Raw genomic sequence first — 21139 nt, 5'->3', positions numbered from 1 at the left:
ACTCCAGCAAACACAGACATGGGCCAGGGGTCAACCAATCAGAGCAGGGTGGGAGTGCAGACCATGACAAAAGATACAGGACACATCAAGACTGACTGGTTGACCTTAAAAGATGATTTGACTTGTTGGGACTCAGTAAAACTCTTACTCAGCCAAAATTCACTGGAAAAACAATGAAGCACTATGACCCAATCCACTGACAATTACCCAGAAACCATTATCATTAGTTGGGTCCAGTCAGATTATGCTATCATCTCATGTTTCTTTACGATTGGTGGTGAGTAGTTACACTTATATGTTGACATAACAGGACTCAGGATAAGGATGAAAAGCCAGAACTTAAATAATCAAAGCCAAAAATAAAACAGTGATCATAGCATGGAGCACAGGGGAAGCAGGAAGGTCTGACAATAAATAAAAGAAAATGGGGAGTGTATGTTGTATACTGGGAGGGTGTGGTGTGATGATCATGGATGACAGACAGCTGGTTGATGGAAAGCTGGATTCTGGTAACTGGGGACATCTAGTGGTATGACAGCAAAATTATTACAACTGTCAAAAAAACAAAACATGATTTAAAACTCAAAAAGATCAGGAACAGACCTTGATTGTAAAATTAGGGTTAAAATAACCTGGACCTGTGGCCAGTAGAAGATTTTAATCCTAAAAGCCTCTTTAAGACCTCTTAATCTGGGCTTGAGAAGATTTCTTGCCATCTTGATGTAATTTATGAAATAACAGAAGTGATCTGTAAGAATGAAATCAACACACTGCTGTTACACTTCTGATCCACCAGGTGAAGTAGTGACAAATATGAAATAGATTCAAAGTTGACACAATAGTTTTGAGTTCTGGTGTTGAAACTCAAGGCTGTGATGTGATGACAAATGAACCAGCTGGCCAGAGAGGCAGTCCAACTTATTTTAATTTGCAGCGCTCCACTGTCTGAGTACGACGGAGTATTAGGGCCGCACAACAAGATTTTTTTAAATTATGAGAATAAAGTCATAATATTACGACATTAAATTCGTACAAAATAAAGTCGTAATAATATGAGAACAAACTTGTAATATTACGAGTTTAAAGTCATAATATAATGAGTTTAAGGTCAAAATATTACGAGTTTAAAGTCGTAATGCACTGTAAAAAATGAAATGTTGGATTTACTTAACCATGTTATGTTACCTGGTTCCACTTAAYTGATTTGAGTAAATTCAAAGCAATATACCAGTTTCTTAGCCAAAGAACACGAGTATATTGCTTTGAATTTACTCAACTCAGTTAAGTGGAACCAGGTAACATAACATGGTTAAGTAAATCCATCATTTCATTTTTAGAGTGTATTAGGAGTTTAAAGTCATAATAGTATGACATTAAATTCGTATAAAATAAAGTCGTAATAATGTGAGAACAAACTTGTAATATTACGAGTTTAAAGTCATAATATAATGAGTTTAAGGTCAAAATATTACGAGTTTAAAGTCGTAATTTTATGAGTTTAAAGTCATAATATTACAAGAAAAAAGTCATAATATTGTAGTTTTTACATGAAAAAGCATGCAGTTATCACTGCATTAAAATGAGGAATGTTGAGCAACTTGTCAAGTTGTTCTTTAGTATTGCTACAAATAAATAGTTAATCTTTTAGCACATTAGCATCAAATTATCAGTAGCAAGGCTTGGAAATTGTGCAAACGACTATAAACTGAAGCTGTATTGTAATTAATGGATGCATTGACGGATTTGGTCGTCATGTAGCTAATTTGGATGAAAGCATCTTGATCTAACAGTGACAAGTCATCATGGACTACTTTRTAAACAGASACATGGCTGTACAGCAGGTGTGGGGAAAATAAGGAGGAAATGAGGAACGGGAAATAGACACGTCATGATTATGACTTTTCTCGTAGTATTACGACTTTAATCCCATAAAATTATGACTTTAATCTCGTAATATTATGATTTTAATGTCATAATATTATGACTTCATTCTCACAAAATTATGACTTTAATCTCATAAAAAATAATAAAAGTATCTTGTTGTGTGGCCCTAATACTCCGTCATATCTGAGTTATACACCAAATCTACTGCGGTATCTTGACATCTATGTGAGTTCACGCTGTTGATGTAGGAAGTGAACAACCAAAACCAGCTGAAGGAGGAGGGCCTTGTCCTTGCAGCCCAGTGGGACTATTTTGTGAAAAGGTCTTAGCGGTAGGGGTGGTCAATACTAGGAATTTTGGTATTGATTCGATACCAAGTAAATACAGGGCTAGTATTGCCTTTACCAATGCTGATAGTAATACTTTTCATGTTCATTGAATAAATGTGATTTTGCCTTTAGTTAGTCAATTATGATAAAACACAGTACAAATGTTTTGTGTTTAACTACAACAAAATAACACGATGTAACAGTATACAAATATTCAAGTAATTCTTGTAAATAAACCTTCCATTACCAGGCTGCCTGTCCAGTGACATTGGAGAAAAAAAACTGAGTGCTCATGCCCACTACTTGATAATGCATGGCCACACATTAAGTCGTGGGCACATGATAATTAACGCGTGGCCACCACATATTTATTGCTGTCATGTCTGTGCAGACTGCTGATTTTTTACATGGACAAGTCTGAATTGGCCTAATTAATTTGAATTTTAATAGAATGAACAACGTGTCAGCACCTTACGTAGGCATGAAGTAATTCTTAGCTTTATGTGCTGCAGCTATCAATCATGGGTGACAACTGGATTTATCAATTTGTCCAAAAATCTATATTTATTTATTTATTTATTTATTTATTTATTTATTTATTTATTTATTTATTTATTTATTTATTTATTTTCTTTTCCAATAATGTCTGTTTCTCATAACAAGTCTGCTCAAAATTAACCTATTGCTGACCACGCGTTAATTATTGCGTGCTCATGACTTAATAATTTGTGGCAACACAATAATTATGTCATGGCCATGTGATAACTTTTTTAATCCCAAGTCATTGGATGGGCTCTGTACATTACACATAACTGTTTAAAAAATATTTACAGGTGCAAAATGATGAATCAAAAACAACAATGTAATAAAAACATAAAAATATAACAATGACAATAACAAAAAAAAAAAAAAAAAAACCTCTGACATAAACTAACACCAAACAATTTGGAGACTCTGCACCACTGACTATATTTTCCTTTTATTTGTGAAGAATAAAGTCAGTACTGTCAGAAAGTGGAAACAAAAAAATTGTTTTCACATTGTAAATCAGTCCATCTTACCAAGTTTTAAAATCTTAAATCCAGCCAAAAAGTTTTTTTGATCTTGTTTTGAGACTGAGTTACTAAACAAGAACTGATTGTGTAAGAATAATAATCTTGTTTTCAGAAAGTGTAAGATTATTTATCTTGTTAGCCTGAAAATTTGACTCAAATTAAGTCAAAAATTTCTGCCAATGGAGTAAAAAATTTTTACTTGGTGAGACTCTTGAAATACTTGATTTGACTCAGTTTTTTCTTATTTCAAGAGTCTCACYAAGTAAAATTTTCTTACTCCACTGGCAGAAATTTTTGACTTAATTTGAGTCAAATTTTCAAACTAACAAGACAAATAATCTTAGACATTCTGAAAACAAGATTATTATTCTTACACAATCAGTTCTTATTAGTAAATCAGTCTCAAAACAAGATCAAAAAGACTTTTTGGCTGATATAAGATTTTAAAACTTGGTAAGATGGACAGTTTTTGCAGTGCATCCTTGATCCGATACAGATATTCGTCTTGGTGTTGATAGTATCGATGCTTAGATCGATACTCCCAAAAGGCAACAAGTCTTTCTTTAAATGTTTTTCTCATTTGAAAAGCTTATTTGCTTCTTCCTGACCATTCACACATTGAAGCATGTGCCCAAAACATTTCACAGAAGGGTGAGGTAGGGTTAGGGTTAATGTCTCTAATTTCCATGCACAAAAAAAAAATTTGATTGAATTGTCACTATTGAGTTGGTTTCTTAACCAAGAAACCAACTCAATAGTGACAACTCAAATGACTCAACAGTGATACTTTCAGCCTTTCAGGTTCAATATTAACGCCTTCAAAAACCAAGTGTTTCCTTCTATTCAAACACTTGCTGATGGGAACATGGACTAGATCCAGCTCAACTGAAATATTCCAAAACTAATAAATGCTTTTGCTTTGTTGTTGTTATGTAAATAAAATTGGGTTTTGTTAAATAATTGTACATCTATAGAAATGTAATAAAGACATCACCTCACACACAGAGGTCTGTGGGTGTGCATCTATGCAGAACAAGTACAGCTGGATCAAAAGCACCTTTTTCCACCACAGTTCTGTACCTTGCAGTTCAAATCCACCTTCTATTTTTTGGTTTCATTTTRCTAATAACATTTTCTTGTGACCTTTAAATTGCTCTATATCATTTATTCTCAAAGTTTTTCTTTGAACTTTGGCTGCTTTTACGTGTTGTCAGCCCTTGGACCTGTCCTTTCAGAGGCTCAAGTTACTTTTAAATTACTACAGGAAAGTCTAGATGCTCAGACTCAGGTGACCTCTGATTCTAAAAAACAAACAACATAACCATTTAAAATATAAAGAGAAGAACAGGTAAAATATCCCTGAATGTCCTTGGAAAACATTTCCTYACCTGAATCATCTGTACGCCTAAATTCCCAGATGTACAGTTAACAAGGAAACAGGAGGTTTTTCGAACAGGAGGTTACACAAGCGTCCGTGCGGCGCCACACACTCCCCACACCTTCCAGTGCTTTTATTTTCCTGTTTTTATCACTGACCAACGACAAGAACATGCTGTACGCACACGTCCACCCCGACTAAACAGATCAACTCTAATCATTTCGATGAAATCTATTTTTTAAACCATTTTTATCAAATGATCATCAAACATTCCGAAAAAATACAGGAATTTGTTTGTTAAACAAAAGCTTTCTGATGCAAATTTGATGTGAAGGAACATAACGGTTTTTGTGAGGCTGCAAAAATGAAAAGAAAAACCATTAAATAACTCTCTTTTATGTTCCACTGCCAGAGAAAAGACAAAATGGATGAAACATTGTTGTGGGAACATGATTCTGGTTAACAAATGTCTCATTGGACAGGAAGTTATACTTGTCACAGGGCTCAACCACAGGAAGCTGGTATCAGGATGTCTGGAATTCCAATATTGGGCTGGAACTGTGAATAAAAATAAAATCCTCTCACAGTGACATCAACATTTAGGACAAGACCTTCAGAATATAGATAGATGACACTGATGCATAATCAAACACTAACGTATTCTGAAAATTATAAACTACACCTCATGTGTCAAACTCAAGGCCCCCAGGCCAAAGGTAACCCGCCACAGCATTTTATCTGGCCTTTGTAAGATTTATAGATGTATTAATGTTTTTAAAAGGGGGAGGGGGTATTATGTATTTTCAGCCACATACTTCAATTCTATGTCAGTCAAGCAACCATGTTACATTCATTTGTTATGAAAAAGCTTTTTATATCAAAAATGAATTTGACTTTGAATCATAACCTATCCTAATGCCTTAAAATTGGCCTCTGTCCTTGTAGGAACCTCCTACTGTTTCCCACACTCCCACTTCAGCATGTTTTCAAACAATGCTTTGGGGAAGGGGTGATCTGAGGCAGCTCCACATGGCTACCGCAGGAAATTCAAGGATTTCTCGAACACGCATGAATGAGTCAAAGCAACTCTGGTTATGTCAAAAATGTGAGAGTTCCGAATTCAAGATGGCAGCTACTCACCACATCTCAACCGTGAGCATAACTCTCTTACTTTTACTAGTATTTCTGTATTGTTTATCCCATGTTTAGTCAGTCGTACACGTAGTACTTTTCAGTGTTTACAACAGGACGTATTAAAACGGTTCAGAGCAGAAAATACCACAGAGAGCTCAGTTATAGTTTGTTAGTGGTGTTCAGCTGTAGCAATGAGATGAGGAACGTGATGTTTAGTCGAGGTTAAACACGAAACATCAAAGTTAATTACAACTGGCCCTTTGAGAGAAACCATCAGGCTGGCATGGCCCTGAGTGAAAATGAGTTTGACACCGCTGAACTACACTAAGATGGTATTGCTAGAATGTGACTGGTTGTCTCTAATTTCTATGCACAAAAAAGAAAGATAGAAAGAAAGAAAGAAAGAAAGAAAGAAAGAAAGAAAGAAAGAAAGAAAGAAAGAAAGAAAGAAAGAAAGAAAGAAAGAAAGAAAGAAAGAAAGAAAAACCCATATAAAGCACCATCCAAATTACATATTGGCAATTCTGTGTTTGTACCCAAAATAAACAAATTTATGCCCAAAATTACTATGCACATTTGCAAATCTTTGAATTATTTTTTCCACGTCTTTTTTTTTTTTTTTTACTGATATTCAGATTTCTTTAAAAGGAAGAAGGCTTTATGTGTCAAACAGGTTTAATCATTTGGCACCTAATCACGTTTTAATAGATGTTTTTATGAAAATGATATATAAAGTGACAAAAACAGCTTTATCTGAGTACATTCGGTTCATTAAATGTTCCACAAAGATGATTTCATGGCTGAAACGACAAAGCTCTTGAACAGAAGATGTGTGGAGTTTCTTCTTTTGTTTCTGCAGATTTTCTCCAGATGTTCCAACTCTGCACACTTTAAACTCCTGGTAAATTTGAGTTTATTTTAAGTATAAGCGTATTTGTTGTCTGTGTGTCTGTGATAGAGCTCCAGATTGTCCAGGATGCATTTTTGCTTCAGGTCGATGAAAGAACAGGTGAAAAAAAAAAGAAACAGGAACCAAAACCCAGATGTTTTGCAAAACATGTTTCAGACAAAGTTACACTTCAGTCTTAAGCACTGCTCAGTGATCTTTGGTACAAAAAATTTCAAAACAATAGAGTTACCCAAAATATTAAACCATGTAATAGACCTTTTTTTTGTCGCAGGCAGCAAAAGCAGCATGGAATAAAGTGGAAAGCTTATTAAAAAAAGACTGTATGTGTTTAGCAGTTCTGAGTCTTTTGGAAGCTGCTGCTTATTTATCTGCTGCCATGAAGCCTGGGGGGAGGTGGCAGTATCCTGAGGCCTGAACAGCGCCCACCTGAGGCCAGGAGGGGAACGGTTCTGAGGTGTAATCTGAAGGACAGACCACAGGCTCAATGAGGCTGGACCGGTCGACTGAAACCGTGGGCCACGGTGAGGTATCAACAAAGTATGGATTCTGCTCAGCACCATCATGGTCTTGTTGGCTTGAGTTGTTGTCACTGTGACACGTCATGTCCTCTGTGGACCTTGAGACAGTACTGTTTGGAAGGCACACATAGTCTTTACCATAAAGAGGGGACGACACCGGAAAAGACGACTGATGGACATCTGAGGGGATTTCTTTTTCTGTCTCTTCAATCTGGACTGTCTCCGATGCAAATACAGGAACTGGTACCTGTCAGATAAACACGAGCATTCAGTGACTGCAAGTTTTTGAAACATTTTTTAAACATTTAGAGTAGCTGTTTTAAAATGGACATATTCAAAATCCATGTTTTTAGTCCTTAAATACATTTTGTTGTGTACTTTGAGTCTCTAGGAGGGCAGAAAGTTTAATTTAGTTTCTCCCTATGCTGCGTAGATATCTTTATATTCTGTTCATATTTTTCAGTCCATTCAGTTTTCACTACTCTATCTTACATTTTTTAGAACAAYAATGCCACAGTACTTGCTACCAATTTTGTAAATCTGCAGTTCTGCAGTGATTTTCATTCTCCTTTCTCTGGCTCAGACTTTGGCTCCAACATGTAAGGCAGTGTCTAATTCTCCCCACTGGAATAAAGGATACATACCAGTATACCTTTCTGACAAGCCTGACCTTGTTTTTCTTTAGTTTCTTTTTCAGAGGGGAAACTACTACCAGCTCTCACAAGACAGTAAATGTATATATTACTGGGCAGTGACTGACAGTGAAGAGTTGGTAAACTACATTTATGAGGGAGTCTAAATATAATGGTACATTTACACCAAATGCGTTTTGAGCATCAGGAGCATCTGGTTTACTTGCAAAGTCAATGGTGGACGCGCATCTAGGGGTGTCTAGAAGCCGAGCACGGCACGTCCAAAGCGTCCGACGCGTGAATTGGAAAATATGAACTTTTGCTGCTCGACGTGTCGCATCAACCAATCAGAGAGACGCTGCTCAGTGACGCACTGGTGACAAGCCAGAAATCCCAGAAGCCCAGGAAGTCGGATCACACAAACAATGGAGGAAAAACTGATAGTCCGATCATTTATGATCATTCCAGTGTCCGTTATTTTGATAGAAATAAAAAGGACTTTACCTGGAGGATGATTAGGGAGAAAGTCGGCATGTTTGGTAAGTTATCGAAATACGGTTAAGGCTCCTCCCCTCGAGCGTCTAAAGAAGCTCGTCTACGTTCACATCAAATGCGTCTGTCCTCACTGGACACCAGCATCAAGATGCGTGCGTTTTGAGATCTTTGTAGGCACGCAACACATTTGGTGTAAATATAGTGTAAGGGATGGGCAACTGGTGGTCCTTGGGCCACATCTGGCCAACAGGTGGCTTCTGTATGGCCCGCAACAAAAGCAACTTTTTTTAAGCTTAAAAAAGCATTCAGTGCACTTAAGAATTTAGGAAATGCTTTGAAATCTTTTTTAAAGTTTATATATATATATAAAAGCATTTTTTTGTAATTAACTTTGATAATTTGTGTTTAAATTAAACTTCCTTGTTTCCCAGATTTTTAATGCAAACCTACATGTTTACTTAGACTGCTTAGAGAAGACACTGTCTGCCATGAAGGATTTTAATATAAGTTGTGGCTGCACAAAGCTAAATATGAGAAATTTACTAAAATCACAAGTACATTAGCCTGGTAACAACAAGACCCTTGTCCTTCACTTTGCTTCCAATGAGGGTCTGGACTCTCGGCTATAGAGAAGCAATTCTTGCTGGAGGCGTGGCCTCTGCTGAAGTTTAAAATGATTGGATCTGTTGGCCGTGACATATGTGTGCTAGCTCCACTGTCAAGGAGGCTAAGCTAAGAAGCTAACCGGAAATCGCTTGTGCTGTAAACAACCATACTGAGAGGAGAAATATACCGAGCCGAACGAGACGACTGTAAATGAGAGCTGCTGCTTTGTCAGACAAATTTAATTTAATTTAGAAGCCTTATCAACACAGACTGGCTTCATTCACTTCCTCCACTGTTGTATGCTAAAATAACTAGCAGACACTGCGCAGAAAATTGATGTCATTCAAAACTCCGCCTTCTGTTCTCTGATTGGCCCAGGTAAAATAAATTACAAGCAAACACTGCGCAGAAAATCAACGTTCTGTTTTCTGATTGGCCTGGACAAAAATTCTCCTGAAGAAATCCTTGTCAATGGGAGAAGTCCCAGACGGAGCAGTGAAGAGAAACTAGAATTGAGATGAACTGCATAGGAAGACAAGGGCCAGGCTACAAGTACATAAACAACATGGACTTTTTCCCAGAACCAGATGGAATTTGCACTCAAGGTGTCTTATGCTGTTGCAGTTCAGCTCGTTAAAATAAGTGTTTGTTTGTTTTTTGTTTGTGTCTAATGTTTTGTATTTATTTTTATTAAACAAGTGTATAACTGCTGTACATGCTTCAAGTTACTGCAGTGTGTGTTGGTTTAATATGGTTTAAAATTGCAGTTTTATTACATTCGAGTTAGTGTGCAGCACTATGTGGTCCTCTGGTAGTATTAACAAAAAACTGTGGTCCCTTCCATCAAAGTTGTCCATCCCTGCTCTACATAGTCTCAAGGCCCTCATGGGGGCTCCCAATTCATCAACTTGTTTAATAGATTAGATGTCATGCATAATATTTATATTATTTGTGCAAATTTAAAACCAAAAGCCTCTCCATGCTCAGAACATTTGGGGGAGGATCAGTATATTTACAGTATATTTTAAACGTAGTTTTTCTTTTCTGATTTATACAAAGAACCAGAATAAGTGAAAAAATAACCCCTGAAGGTGTTTGTGTGCGACGGACCTGACAGAAGATGTACGGCCCGCTGAAGCTCATCGATGACGTGTCACAACCGTTGACCTTCTCCACCGGAGAGGACGGGATGTCACGGTTCCAGCATCCACTGTCACACTTTGTTTCAGTGTCTTTGTCTGACCACAGTAAAGCTTCTGGGGAGCTGCAGGAAGAGATGGGGATGAAAAAAGAAAAAAAAAATCCCATCACATTTCATTTTTTTAGTAAAGACTGATGACAGCTGGAGTTCAGCTGGAATTAAAAGTGGGCAATTTGACAGAAACACTGAGTGAAGGGTGAGACATTTTACCATGTTGATACACTGTCAAGGTGCTGCACTTTGCAGATGAAAGTCTTCTCGCTCTCCATGAGGGTCAGGGAGGGGGCCGACTGCATCAGAACACATGATGTAAAAAATGAAGCATATTTTACCCCAAATATAAGCAGTCAGGAGTGCTACAGTGGGTCTCACCTCAATCTCAGACAGGAGCTTGCTTTTACCTGGAGACGGAACCGAATTCTCCCACAGTATTACTTTCCTATTTGTTCAAAGGAGAAAAAACCAAAAATGAAATACAGTGGTTTGCAAAAGTATTCATACCCCTTGAACTTTTCCATATTTTGTCACATTACAACCACAAACATAAATATATTTCACTGGAATTTAATGTGAAAGACCAACACAAAGTGGTATACAATTGTGAAGTGGAAGCAAAATTTTACATGAATCAAAACATTTTTTACAAATAAAAAACTGAAAAGTGCGATGTGCAAAATTATTCAGCCCCCCTGAGTCAATACTTTGTGGAGCCACCTTTTGCTGCAATTACAGCTGCAAGTCTTTTAGGGTATGTCTCCACCAGCTTTGCACATCTAATGACTACAATTCTTGCCCATTCCTCCTTGCAAAACAGCTCAAGCTCAGTCAGATTGGATGGAGAGCGTTTGTGAACAGCAGTTTTGAGATCTTGCCACAAATTCTCAATTGGGTTTAGGTCTGGACTTTGACTGGGCCATTCTAACACATGAATATTCTTTTTTTTAAACCACTCCATTGTAGCTTTGGCTTTATGTTTAGGGTCGTTGTCCTGCTGGAAGGTGAACCTCCGCCCCAGTCTCAAATCTTTTGCTGACTCCAACAGGTTTTCTTCCAAGATTGCCCTGTATTTGGCTCCATCCATCTTCCCATCAACTTTGACCAACTTCCCGGTCCCTGCTGAAGAGAAGCACCCCCAGAGCATGATGCTGCCACCACCATATTTGACAGTGGGGATGGTGTTTTCAGAGTGATGTGCAGTGTTCTTTCTCCGCCACACATAGCGTTTTGCATTGTGGCCAAAAAGTTCAATTTTGGTCTCGTCTGACCAAAGCACCTTCTTCCACATGTTTGCTGTGTCCTCAACATGGCTTCTGGCAAACTGCAAACGGGACTTCTTATGGTTTTCTTTTAACAATGGCTTTCTCCTTGCCACTCTTCCATAAAGACCACATTTGTGTAGTGCACGACTAATTGTTGTCCTGTGGACAGTTTCCCCCACCTGAGCTGTGGCTCTCTGCATTTCATCCAGAGTCACCATGGGCCTCTTGGCTGCCTCTCTGATCAGTGATCTCCTTGTTCGGCCTGTAAGTTTAGGTGGACGGCCTTGTCTTGGCAGGTTTACTGTGGTGCCATACTCTTTCCATTTCCGGATGATGGATTGAACAGTGCTCCGCGAGATGTTCAAAGCTTGGGAAATCTTTTTATAACCTAAGCCTGCTTTAAACTTCTCCAAAACCATATTCCTAACCTGTCTGGTGTGTTCTTTGGACTTCATGATGCTGTTTGCTCCCCAATATTCTCTTAACCAACATCTGAGGCCGTCACGGAGCAGCTGTATTTGTACTGAGATTAGATTACACACAGGTGGACCCTTTTGAGTCATTAGCAGTCATCAGGCAACTTCTGAATGCAATTGGTTGCACTCAGGGAAAAGGGGGCTGAATACTTTTGCACGTCGCACTTTTCAGTAAAAAATGTTTTGATTCATGTAAAATTTTGCTTCCACTTCACAATTGTATACCACTTTGTGTTGGTCTTTCACATTAAATTCCAGTGAAATATATTTATGTTTGTGGTTGTAATGTGACAAAATATGGAAAAGTTCAAGGGGTATGAATACTTTTGCAAACCACTGTATATAGATTGCATTTGCAAAATGTTCTAAATTGTGCATCTYGTACCTCTGACAAGCTGGAATGATGTGGTACAGAATGAGTAAAACTGCAGCAGATGAAGCACCAGTGAAGATGTAGATCAGTTTGGAGAGCGACCAGGTGGCTGTCAGAAAACAAAAACCAGAACAAACGGCTGTAACAGAGAGCGATCATGTCGACTAGTCATTAGATGTTAATGTCAGCATCATTTGAAGATGTTTTTTGGGGCCTTTCTGAGGAAACAAAGCAGCAAACAGCAGGAAGTAATCCCCACACTCTGAGTGTACTGTAAACACCTTCATTAGAGGTCCAGTCCTTCGGCTCGGTCCATTCCGAGGGGATTCCTTTGTAGTGGGAGCCTTGTCCCGGGACGACCAGCGACCTGACTTTGACCTGGTAGTCCTGGAGAGAAGCGAGGGATGTGGCYGGGATGCTGAAAGACGTACTCTCTGAAATGTTCAGCAGGTCGGAAGATCTCTGATGGCAGATAATCCCAGATTATTGGTTTTTAAACAACTTCAAAACACTACAGAACATTTATAATTAATAAAAAGCAGCTGTGATGTTTTTTTCTGCAGCTAAACGGGGAAACAAAAGGATTCTTACCTGATCCAGTCTCCTGTAATAAGAGACCTGATAAAAAAGTTTGATTTTTGAAGCCGGTTTGGTCCACTCCACCAACCAGTTATTGTCTTTTTCTCTCACGGTTACGTTCAGTGGAGGGTCGGGTTGAACTGTGGGACAAGAAACTGGCTTCAGTAAAAATAATAAAACACTTTTTGTGGGATTTGAGTATTTACTTTGGGTTATGTTCTAAAGTGTAAATTAAGCAGCCATAAAGAGATAATTCAGCTTTTCAAAGTTTTTAGCAGTCATCATCTTACCTGTTGTTGATAGCTAATTTACCAACTTTGTTTTGGAGAAACAAAGTTTAATTCTGATTGGATTGCTGAGCGAACGGCTGGTTTAAGCAGGGCTATGATTAAAGTGGATTGTTGTGATAATAAAACTGCTCCAATCTCGAAATTTTAATGCAGTTTATTCCAACACTATTTTATAAAACTTACATTTTATGATTAATTATAAGCTCAAATAGAAGCTAATGCAGCTAGCTGTAGCATTTTCAGTGCAGACTGAAACATTTAGATGGCGCTTTACATAGTTCTGCCAAGCAAGTTACTGTATATAATATAAAATGTATGGTGAGGAAATGCCATTAACACCAGGGCTAGGTAATCCTGGTCCTTGAGTGATGCTATCTAGCCTGTTTTACATGTTTCGCTGCTCCAACACACCTGATTTGAATGAATGGTGATTAACAGGCTTCTGCAGTGCTTAGAGGAGGTAAATCAGTGGCTGTGTCTCAAATCATGGGTTGCAGCTGATGTAAGGTGCATTTGCTTTCTAGGGTGCATTTGCTTTCTTGTGCGGCCGACAAGTGTGGCCAACAAATCCCCAAAACTTAGGCTGCATCTGACTATCCTATGTGGCTAACAATATCTAAGGATTATTGCGCTGTCAAAAAGCCCCCCCCCCCCCCAAAGAACTTTAGTTTTTTTATTTCTTTACTGAGGAGTTATGAAATTTATCACAGACCAAATCATTTGCTTTTAAATGTAAGTTCAGCAACTTAGTTAATTAAATTTATGCTGTGATGAGTAGTACTGATACTGGAGCTAAACCTAAACTGATATACACAAACCACAAGGCAATGTTTTTAGCTTAATGTTGTCCACTTTGGTCTTGTCCTGATGTGGACCAGCTATTAGCTCATCCATCTGGTAAAAAAATTAACTCAATTTCTCTGAAATGTGGTGGTTATAAAAGTCATCTACAACAGACAAGACATTGTTTGCTCATAAYGTCTTTACTAGCTCATGTATGAGGTCTCAGTGCCTATTTCAGGATTCTAAATACTGTATTTATTTTATATACTATGCGAGCAGCCATTCTAAAGCCGTAAAAACAACTACATCACTTAAAATGTCCCTGTAAAAAATTGATAACTAAAGTCTTCATTTGACCATTTCTTTTAACAGATAATTTTTTAATCCATACAATTTTAACTAAAACTTTGAAGTCCCACTGGGAGGTGAGAGTGTTCATAATAAAAAGGTCAAAATACTGAGGAAGGAAATGGTTACACTGGCTTATGATTTTTCCAAAACAAACAGAGGTTCAAGTTTTTCCGTGGTTAAAGAGGCACAAACACAGCAGTGTCGCCTATGTATTGATTGTATTGTATTTTGAGTTTTTAAGACCCATCCAACTGCATTTTTTAAAGCTTTATAAAAATATTTTTTACATTTTAAGTGATAAAAAGCAGTTAATCAGGGTTAGGGAGACGCCTGACTTCCCAGGGACAGTTTTATGCAATGGCATCATTTAAACACTAGGTGGTGCTGTTTAACCAGACGGCGTGCCCAGAAGTTAACCACCCTTGGTCTGCACGGCTTCCTGTGGTTTTATCAGCCCCTTGTGTGCTTTTAATTTAGCTCTTTTTATTTTTGTCTCAGAGGGCCCCTTCCCCTCAGACGTTACAGCCTTGACTCACTGCATTGGTGGACTTCGAAGACCTTGGCATTGTGTGCCGGTCGGAGGCTCAGTTGCAGATGTTCGGGGTCTGCGACAGTCAGCRAGCAGCTGAACCTCACAGCTGTCCCACTGGAGTCAGAACTCACAGCTGGGTCTCTGCAGCATCTCTCGGGCCTAAAAGGAGGAAGTACAGGGTCAGTGAATGAAAATATTATCAGGTTACAGCCCAAAACAACCGTCAGCGTTCTGCTCAACTCACTGTGCCGAGTGTTTGGGCCGGCACATCAGCTGGTAGGTAACAAGGTGAGCCAGCTCTGTGCTCACTTCCCAGCTGCACGTCACAGACTTCTCTCCATCCAGAACACAGTCCAGAGGAGGAACATGACCAAAATCTGAGGACAAAAGAGAAGACAGTTAAAAAATGCCATTTCATTGAAAATGGTCAATTTCCTGTAAGTTTTACAACATGGTGTCATACAACTTTTTTGTAGAAGTCAAAAAGGCTGCATCTGGATTTGTGCTCCTCCTCGTTTTCACCTTAGTTCTAACTTAAGGCCAAGTTTCATAAAGCTCGGCCCAGAACGTGGTAAACAACAACAGCTACAAAGATAGTTTAAAATGTGGGCAAGAATTTTACATTAGTTTCCTTTGACTGACCATCTTTAGTCCGCCATGTCACCACCGGACTCCATTCACTCCATCGGCCCAGACTGGCCCGGGTTCTGACCCTGGCTTCGTATCTGCGGCCTGGAAGCAACATTTCCTTCTCAAGTCTCACACTGGTGTTCGTGACATTCTCAGACTGCAGAGAGAGAAAAGGAGAAGCGGGATGTATTTCTGACAAGAACATTTCTTTGTACACGTCTTTAACCATTTTGTATCAGAAACGTGTCCATGTGCTCCGAATCAGAGGGAGCAGGTTTGGGACTTACAGTCCAGCTGTCCTCAGTCTGAGTCCTGTAGCTGAGCTGATACGTCAGGTTCTGGTTCAGAGATGAAAGAGGATACGGGCTGGACCATTGCAGCCTTCGGCCTCCGTCATCTTCCTCAGACGATGACAGATTTAAAGGTGGGCGAGCTCTCACTGTGCCACAAGAACAACACCGTTAAAGAGGTTGATCCTGGACCACGACTGCTGAGCTCACTGATGTTTGAACTCACAGCTCAGAGCAACATGCTCAAACTTATGTTGGGCAGATGAGCAGAGGCTCTTCGTCTCATTGTTGAGGAAGAAGACGGTGTGGCTGATGCCGATTGTGAGCAGACGAGTCTTGTATCTGCAGTGCGCAGTTCCACTGTCTGCTGCAGGGTTAAAAGGAACGCACAACTCACTGTGAAGACACAAACACAGAGCTGTCAGCTGGAAAACCGTCTCCATAATTTAACTTGAACTTATTAGACCTCATCTTCCTCCTATATCCTGTTTACCTGCGGTCATCTGCCCTGATCCACAGCTGCAGAGTGCAGTTTCTCTGTTTCTCCCACATGCAGAGCACCTGGGACCTGTAGTCGTTGTAGCATTGTAAGGATTCCAGCAACGACGACGCTGAGTGAAGAGAGAAAATACATTTATGCAAGTAATTAACTGCTTTTATGAAATATTCCTGGTTGTTGTACAGAAGCACATTGCTGCCACTTGTATAAAAAAATACTACAGAGCTGCATACACGTCAAGTTGTATGGATTGTTCATAAATTACACAGATTTCCCCCATTTTGTACATAAAAGAACACATAGAGAAATCCCACATATTTTTTGCAAAATCTCAGTTTCAACGTAACCCCCCAACAAAATTAAATAACCATCTCACAACCTGCTCTGCCACTAGAAATAAGTTGGCCACCTCTCCCCATCCTTCTTTCCCTGCTCCTGTGCTGTTGGCTCTGCCCCCCCACCCCCGAAAATGACAGATTTTTGAGGGTCAAGGGTTGAAATGTATGGAGCTGCATTAAATCATATAAAAGTTTTTGTCTTCCAACAATTCCCTTTTTACATTATAGTATTTTCATCTTCTTATGAAACAATTTCAGATGCTAGCAAACACAATTCTATGTAAACATACCTTATAGATATTTATCACAATATAATATCTTTTCATGTTATTTTTATATTCTAACAACATAAAAACATATGGTTCAAATATGAAACTTTTGATGTTATAATTTGACAACAAATTATTTGAACAAACAATTTTCACAAATCGTAAAAGTTATTAAGACTGATACGTAAAGATTTATGGGTGTATGGAAGCACATTGTTGCCACCGTCCCAAAAGCAACAACAAAAAACTAAATAAAACAAAACAAAACCCTCCGTATTTTTGATAACATGAAAAATATTGCTTGATCAATATATTTTTTCATGTTATACATAAAGGATGATATTTTCATGACTTCTATGACATTTTTCTCTCGTTTTCCCAAAATTCTTTTACAATGTTATTGTGACAAAGTAATTTTTTTCTTTCCTGATTTAATGTAATACTAAAACATGACATGATAGAATATGTAAAATATTTTGTAAGAGCAACAACAACAGCAACAACAACAACAACAACAACAACAACAACAACAACAACAACAAAAGTTAGTATGACAAAATATTTTGTTTGAAAAACAATTTGTTAAGTGCAGGGCAGTGGCAACCAAGTGTTTCTATAGACTATTTTACTGTAAATTCTGGTGCAAATCAATGGCAGTAATGATGATATATAAAATATCATACGTAAACAGTACTTTTTAATTTTTAATGTTAATTGTAAATAATTCCTTAATATGGATGGCTAAGTGTTTTAACAGGTTACTAGAGGAATTATTCTTTGAACAACTTATGTTATTCGAGCTCCATTTTTGCTCAGCAGGAATATTTCATGATTTTTTTTGCAAAAGCTTTGCATGTTTTTTAGCTTATAAAAATATTAAAAATATTGACAAAAGCATGTATTATATTTAGCTAATAAACAAATTCCAGATTATAAAAGCTCTTTTAAAGAGGAAGTTTTGAAAGTTTTGCATGACAAAAATATGAAAATAATGCAAATACTAAATATGTCTGCCTGTTTAAGTTCAGCATATCAACAGTTTGATCTTTAAGTTTTGAATACAAATATTAAATAATCACAAAACTTCCACATTTACTGTAAATCCCCTTCTTGTTTTATTTTTAATAAACAGATCAAAAGTTATTTTCATACTCACTGCTGTATGAGCTGCTGCTTTCCTGAAACCCACAGAGATCCGGTCCGGAAGAAAGAGCCACGAAGGGGAGAACCGACCACACGCAGAACCTGAAGAGGGCCATCCTTCCTGCTGATCTTATCTTCGCAACATCCAGGAGTTTAGAGCGCAGAGGGGCTGGTGGGTTTTCACCAAGACAAACGAACAGAGAGGACGAGACAGAACCTCATTTACTAGAAATCATGAACAAAATGAGTCATGACCACATCACCAGCGTTCTTCCTCTTTGAGTGCGTTCTTCATGTGGGATGTCACCACATGACCTCTTATCTCTCGGTTTCACATGTGAGATTTGTAAAAAAAGAAACAACATACACTGTGGAGTTCACATATCAAAATGAAAATATCAGATAAAGCAAATGAAAATAGAACTTCAGCAAACGTTTGACAAAAAGATTTTTATATCAACCCAACAGGAAACCATAAATTAATATTTGATAAAACCTCATTGAATATGGACCCAATGTAAAATTTTATCTAACACCGAGGCGAGCTCTTTTTTTTGTGAAGATCTTTTGTTTATCTTTAGTGTTGTCTTTGCGTTATCCTCACTGAAAGCCCGCCCCTGTGTTCTTCATTGCTCCTCCCACGCACACCTGATCCTGTTTCTTCTCCATCATCCTCTCTTTTCTTAATCTTTATGTTCTATGTCTTGTCTTAACTTCCCTGTCATTTCTTGCGCGTCCTGTCGCCAGACTGCTTTAGTCCTTTGTGCTCCCTGCCTCGTCAGCATTTTGGTTTTGTAATTAAATCTTTTGTGTTTCTGGACTCCTGAGTTTTGCCTGCTCCCTGCAAAAGCAACACACAACCTGACATTTTGAAAGAACAAAGTTATAAAATTTAGTTTTATGTATCTGTATTGTAGTACTGTATTTTGTCAGTTTAACAGTGAAAGTCTGGCAATCACAGCATTTTGTTGAAAGCTCCACAAAATGTTTTCCTACTAATTTAATTCTTCCAGAAAACAAACAAAAAAATCTCTTATTTATAGTTTTTGCAAAAAAAAAAATTAAAACACTGATTATGCAATTAAAAAATGAGGAACTAAACACATTTTTCATGAAACATTTACCATTGAACCTTTATCAAAACTTGAATCTGACACACACAAAAACAATATTAATAGAAAAAACATAAATATACATATATATTTTGAATTATTTATTTTGATTTAAATTTTAAACATGTTTTAAAACAAAATATTTTATCAGATTAAAGCCTTACTTTGTTTACTTGTACAAATAAGTAGATGCTAAAATGTTTGTCTTTATTCTAATGGCTTCATTTTATGCGTGCCGTCGCCCCATCTGCACTTCATTTTTTTTAGGTTTTTGTGTTAGCTTTTCTTTAAATGCTATAAAACACTAAAGCCACATTATCAACAAAATTCAGTTCAGTTTTGAAAATTGTAAAAGTCAACCTGAATTGAATATTTACCCTTCAATTTGATTTTCTATTTCCAGAGTAGCTCTTCCAGTGCAGATTACTGAATTTACAAGTTGTAAGTATAAGGCACCATTAAGTAGATGTAGTGGTTATTTTTTTAAGTAATTAGAAGCACATATTGCATGAGGGAAATTTTCTATCCAATCTAAAGACCTCGCTTTAATAATCGTTCATCTTTGTTTTAGTTAAATCACATTCATTTCTTTATTTAATAATAATAATAATAATAATACATTAGTTTTATATAGCGCTTTTCGAGACCCTCAAAGACGCTTTACAATTTTCATGCATCATTCATTCACACTCACATTCACACACTGATGGCAGTAAGCTACATTGTAGCCACAGCTGCCCTGGGGCAGACTGACAGAGGCGGGKCTGCCATGATTAAGATTAGTGATTAAGATTTAAAGAACAGCAATGCAGAGTAATGGCACCAAAGGTTTTCCATACATCTTTGCCCACATTTTGTAGTCTCTGCTGATTTTACATCCACCTCATCAGCTGCCCTCACAATGGACCATATTGTGGTTACAAGTAGCAGCAGAGCCTAAATATTCCAGTTCGCAAGTTAATCAACAAAACACTATGGTTGCCAAAAAAATGTCTTTGGAATTGTGCAAATTCATAGATATTCATGAAAAATTTCATCTACAATCCTAAAATAAAGCTTAACATGAATCCGTTTAGAGCAAATACATCAGGTTTGTATAATGATGTAAATTTACTGGTTGTAACATCAGCATTTCCCCCCAAAAAAATTAGGGAGCTCGGCCCACTTTTTTGCATTTGTAGCAATTTGGTTGGTTCAGTCTGCCGAGTCCACATTTTAAATGCAGACATGCAGCTTTGGGACAGTTTTTWAATTATTTTTAGTTGGCGTGGGTCCTTTTAAAACCTGGCCATGTTTAAGGCATCTCAAAAAGRAGAGCCTTGTACAAATGTCAAAATGTCAAAAGACCACCAGGACTTTGTGAGYACTTTGTCACTTTGTCTGTAAAACACACGAGACACGATCTTTAGTTTTAAGTACATGACTGTAAAAACAAAAGTTGACTAAAGCGCTGGACATAAATGGAGCAGAAAATCTAACTGAGACCATAAAAGATAAAAGCAAAACAGAAAAATAAAAATACACGCTGAAAATTCAAATAAAAGGATTAAGATGGAAAAAAGAGTAAGTGTTGCAGATGTCTTAATTTTGCCAAGTTTTTCATGAAAAAATGTATCTTTAAAATAAAACGCATTCTTTCCGACATCAGAAAGCTATGTGTGATATGAAAGTTTGACTGGTTTCAGACAATAAATCAAAACAAAAGCACCCTATTGTTCAACGCAGCAGAGAAGGGGAATTTAAGGGTCTGTCAGGCGTGACTACTTATTTGAAGTTGTTTACAGTAGCAGGTCAGGGGGAGGGGAACCCCCCTGCTGGACAAGAATTATGGGAATCCAGCAGAGTTAAAGTCTGAGACGTGAAAGCTTCAGACAGAAATGAAAGATGCATTGATTTAAGGGAAGCACTAAGCAGATGGAAAAACTTTGTCTGTGTTGCAACAGTTGAGTCAGTCTGAAACCATCTCATCATCATGACACATTTACTGTCATTCAAAGCTCACAGGACAGAACCCAACAAACAAACAGCCTCCTCTCCTCACAAACACATGCTCAGAGTTGAACCTGCCGTCTG

At 37.8% G+C, this 21139-nt stretch overlaps 1 protein-coding gene across 1 annotated transcript; it reads right to left on the bottom strand.

Annotated features, from left to right (window-relative positions):
- Positions 1 to 6522: 6522 nt before the first annotated feature.
- Positions 6523 to 18149, bottom strand: csf2rb (colony stimulating factor 2 receptor subunit beta). Its single transcript, XM_014006846.1, has 14 exons — positions 17968 to 18149; positions 16199 to 16316; positions 15932 to 16101; positions 15703 to 15854; positions 15428 to 15572; positions 15030 to 15162; positions 14790 to 14944; positions 12842 to 12969; positions 12532 to 12712; positions 12263 to 12359; positions 10515 to 10581; positions 10353 to 10432; positions 10052 to 10205; positions 6523 to 7455 (listed from the first exon to the last, which is right to left on the bottom strand). The coding sequence occupies exons 1-14, from the start codon at positions 18068 to 18070 to the stop codon at positions 7051 to 7053; spliced, it is 2088 nt and encodes a 695-aa protein (XP_013862300.1). The 5' UTR covers positions 18071 to 18149; the 3' UTR covers positions 6523 to 7050.
- Positions 18150 to 21139: the final 2990 nt, after the last annotated feature.

Source organism: Austrofundulus limnaeus, unplaced genomic scaffold (genome assembly GCF_001266775.1).
Source record: "Austrofundulus limnaeus strain Quisiro unplaced genomic scaffold, Austrofundulus_limnaeus-1.0 Scaffold38, whole genome shotgun sequence".
Lineage (NCBI taxonomy): Eukaryota > Metazoa > Chordata > Actinopteri > Cyprinodontiformes > Rivulidae > Austrofundulus > Austrofundulus limnaeus.
The sequence above is the reverse complement of the archived record's forward strand: the minus strand, read 5'-3'. Positions and strand labels throughout refer to the sequence as shown.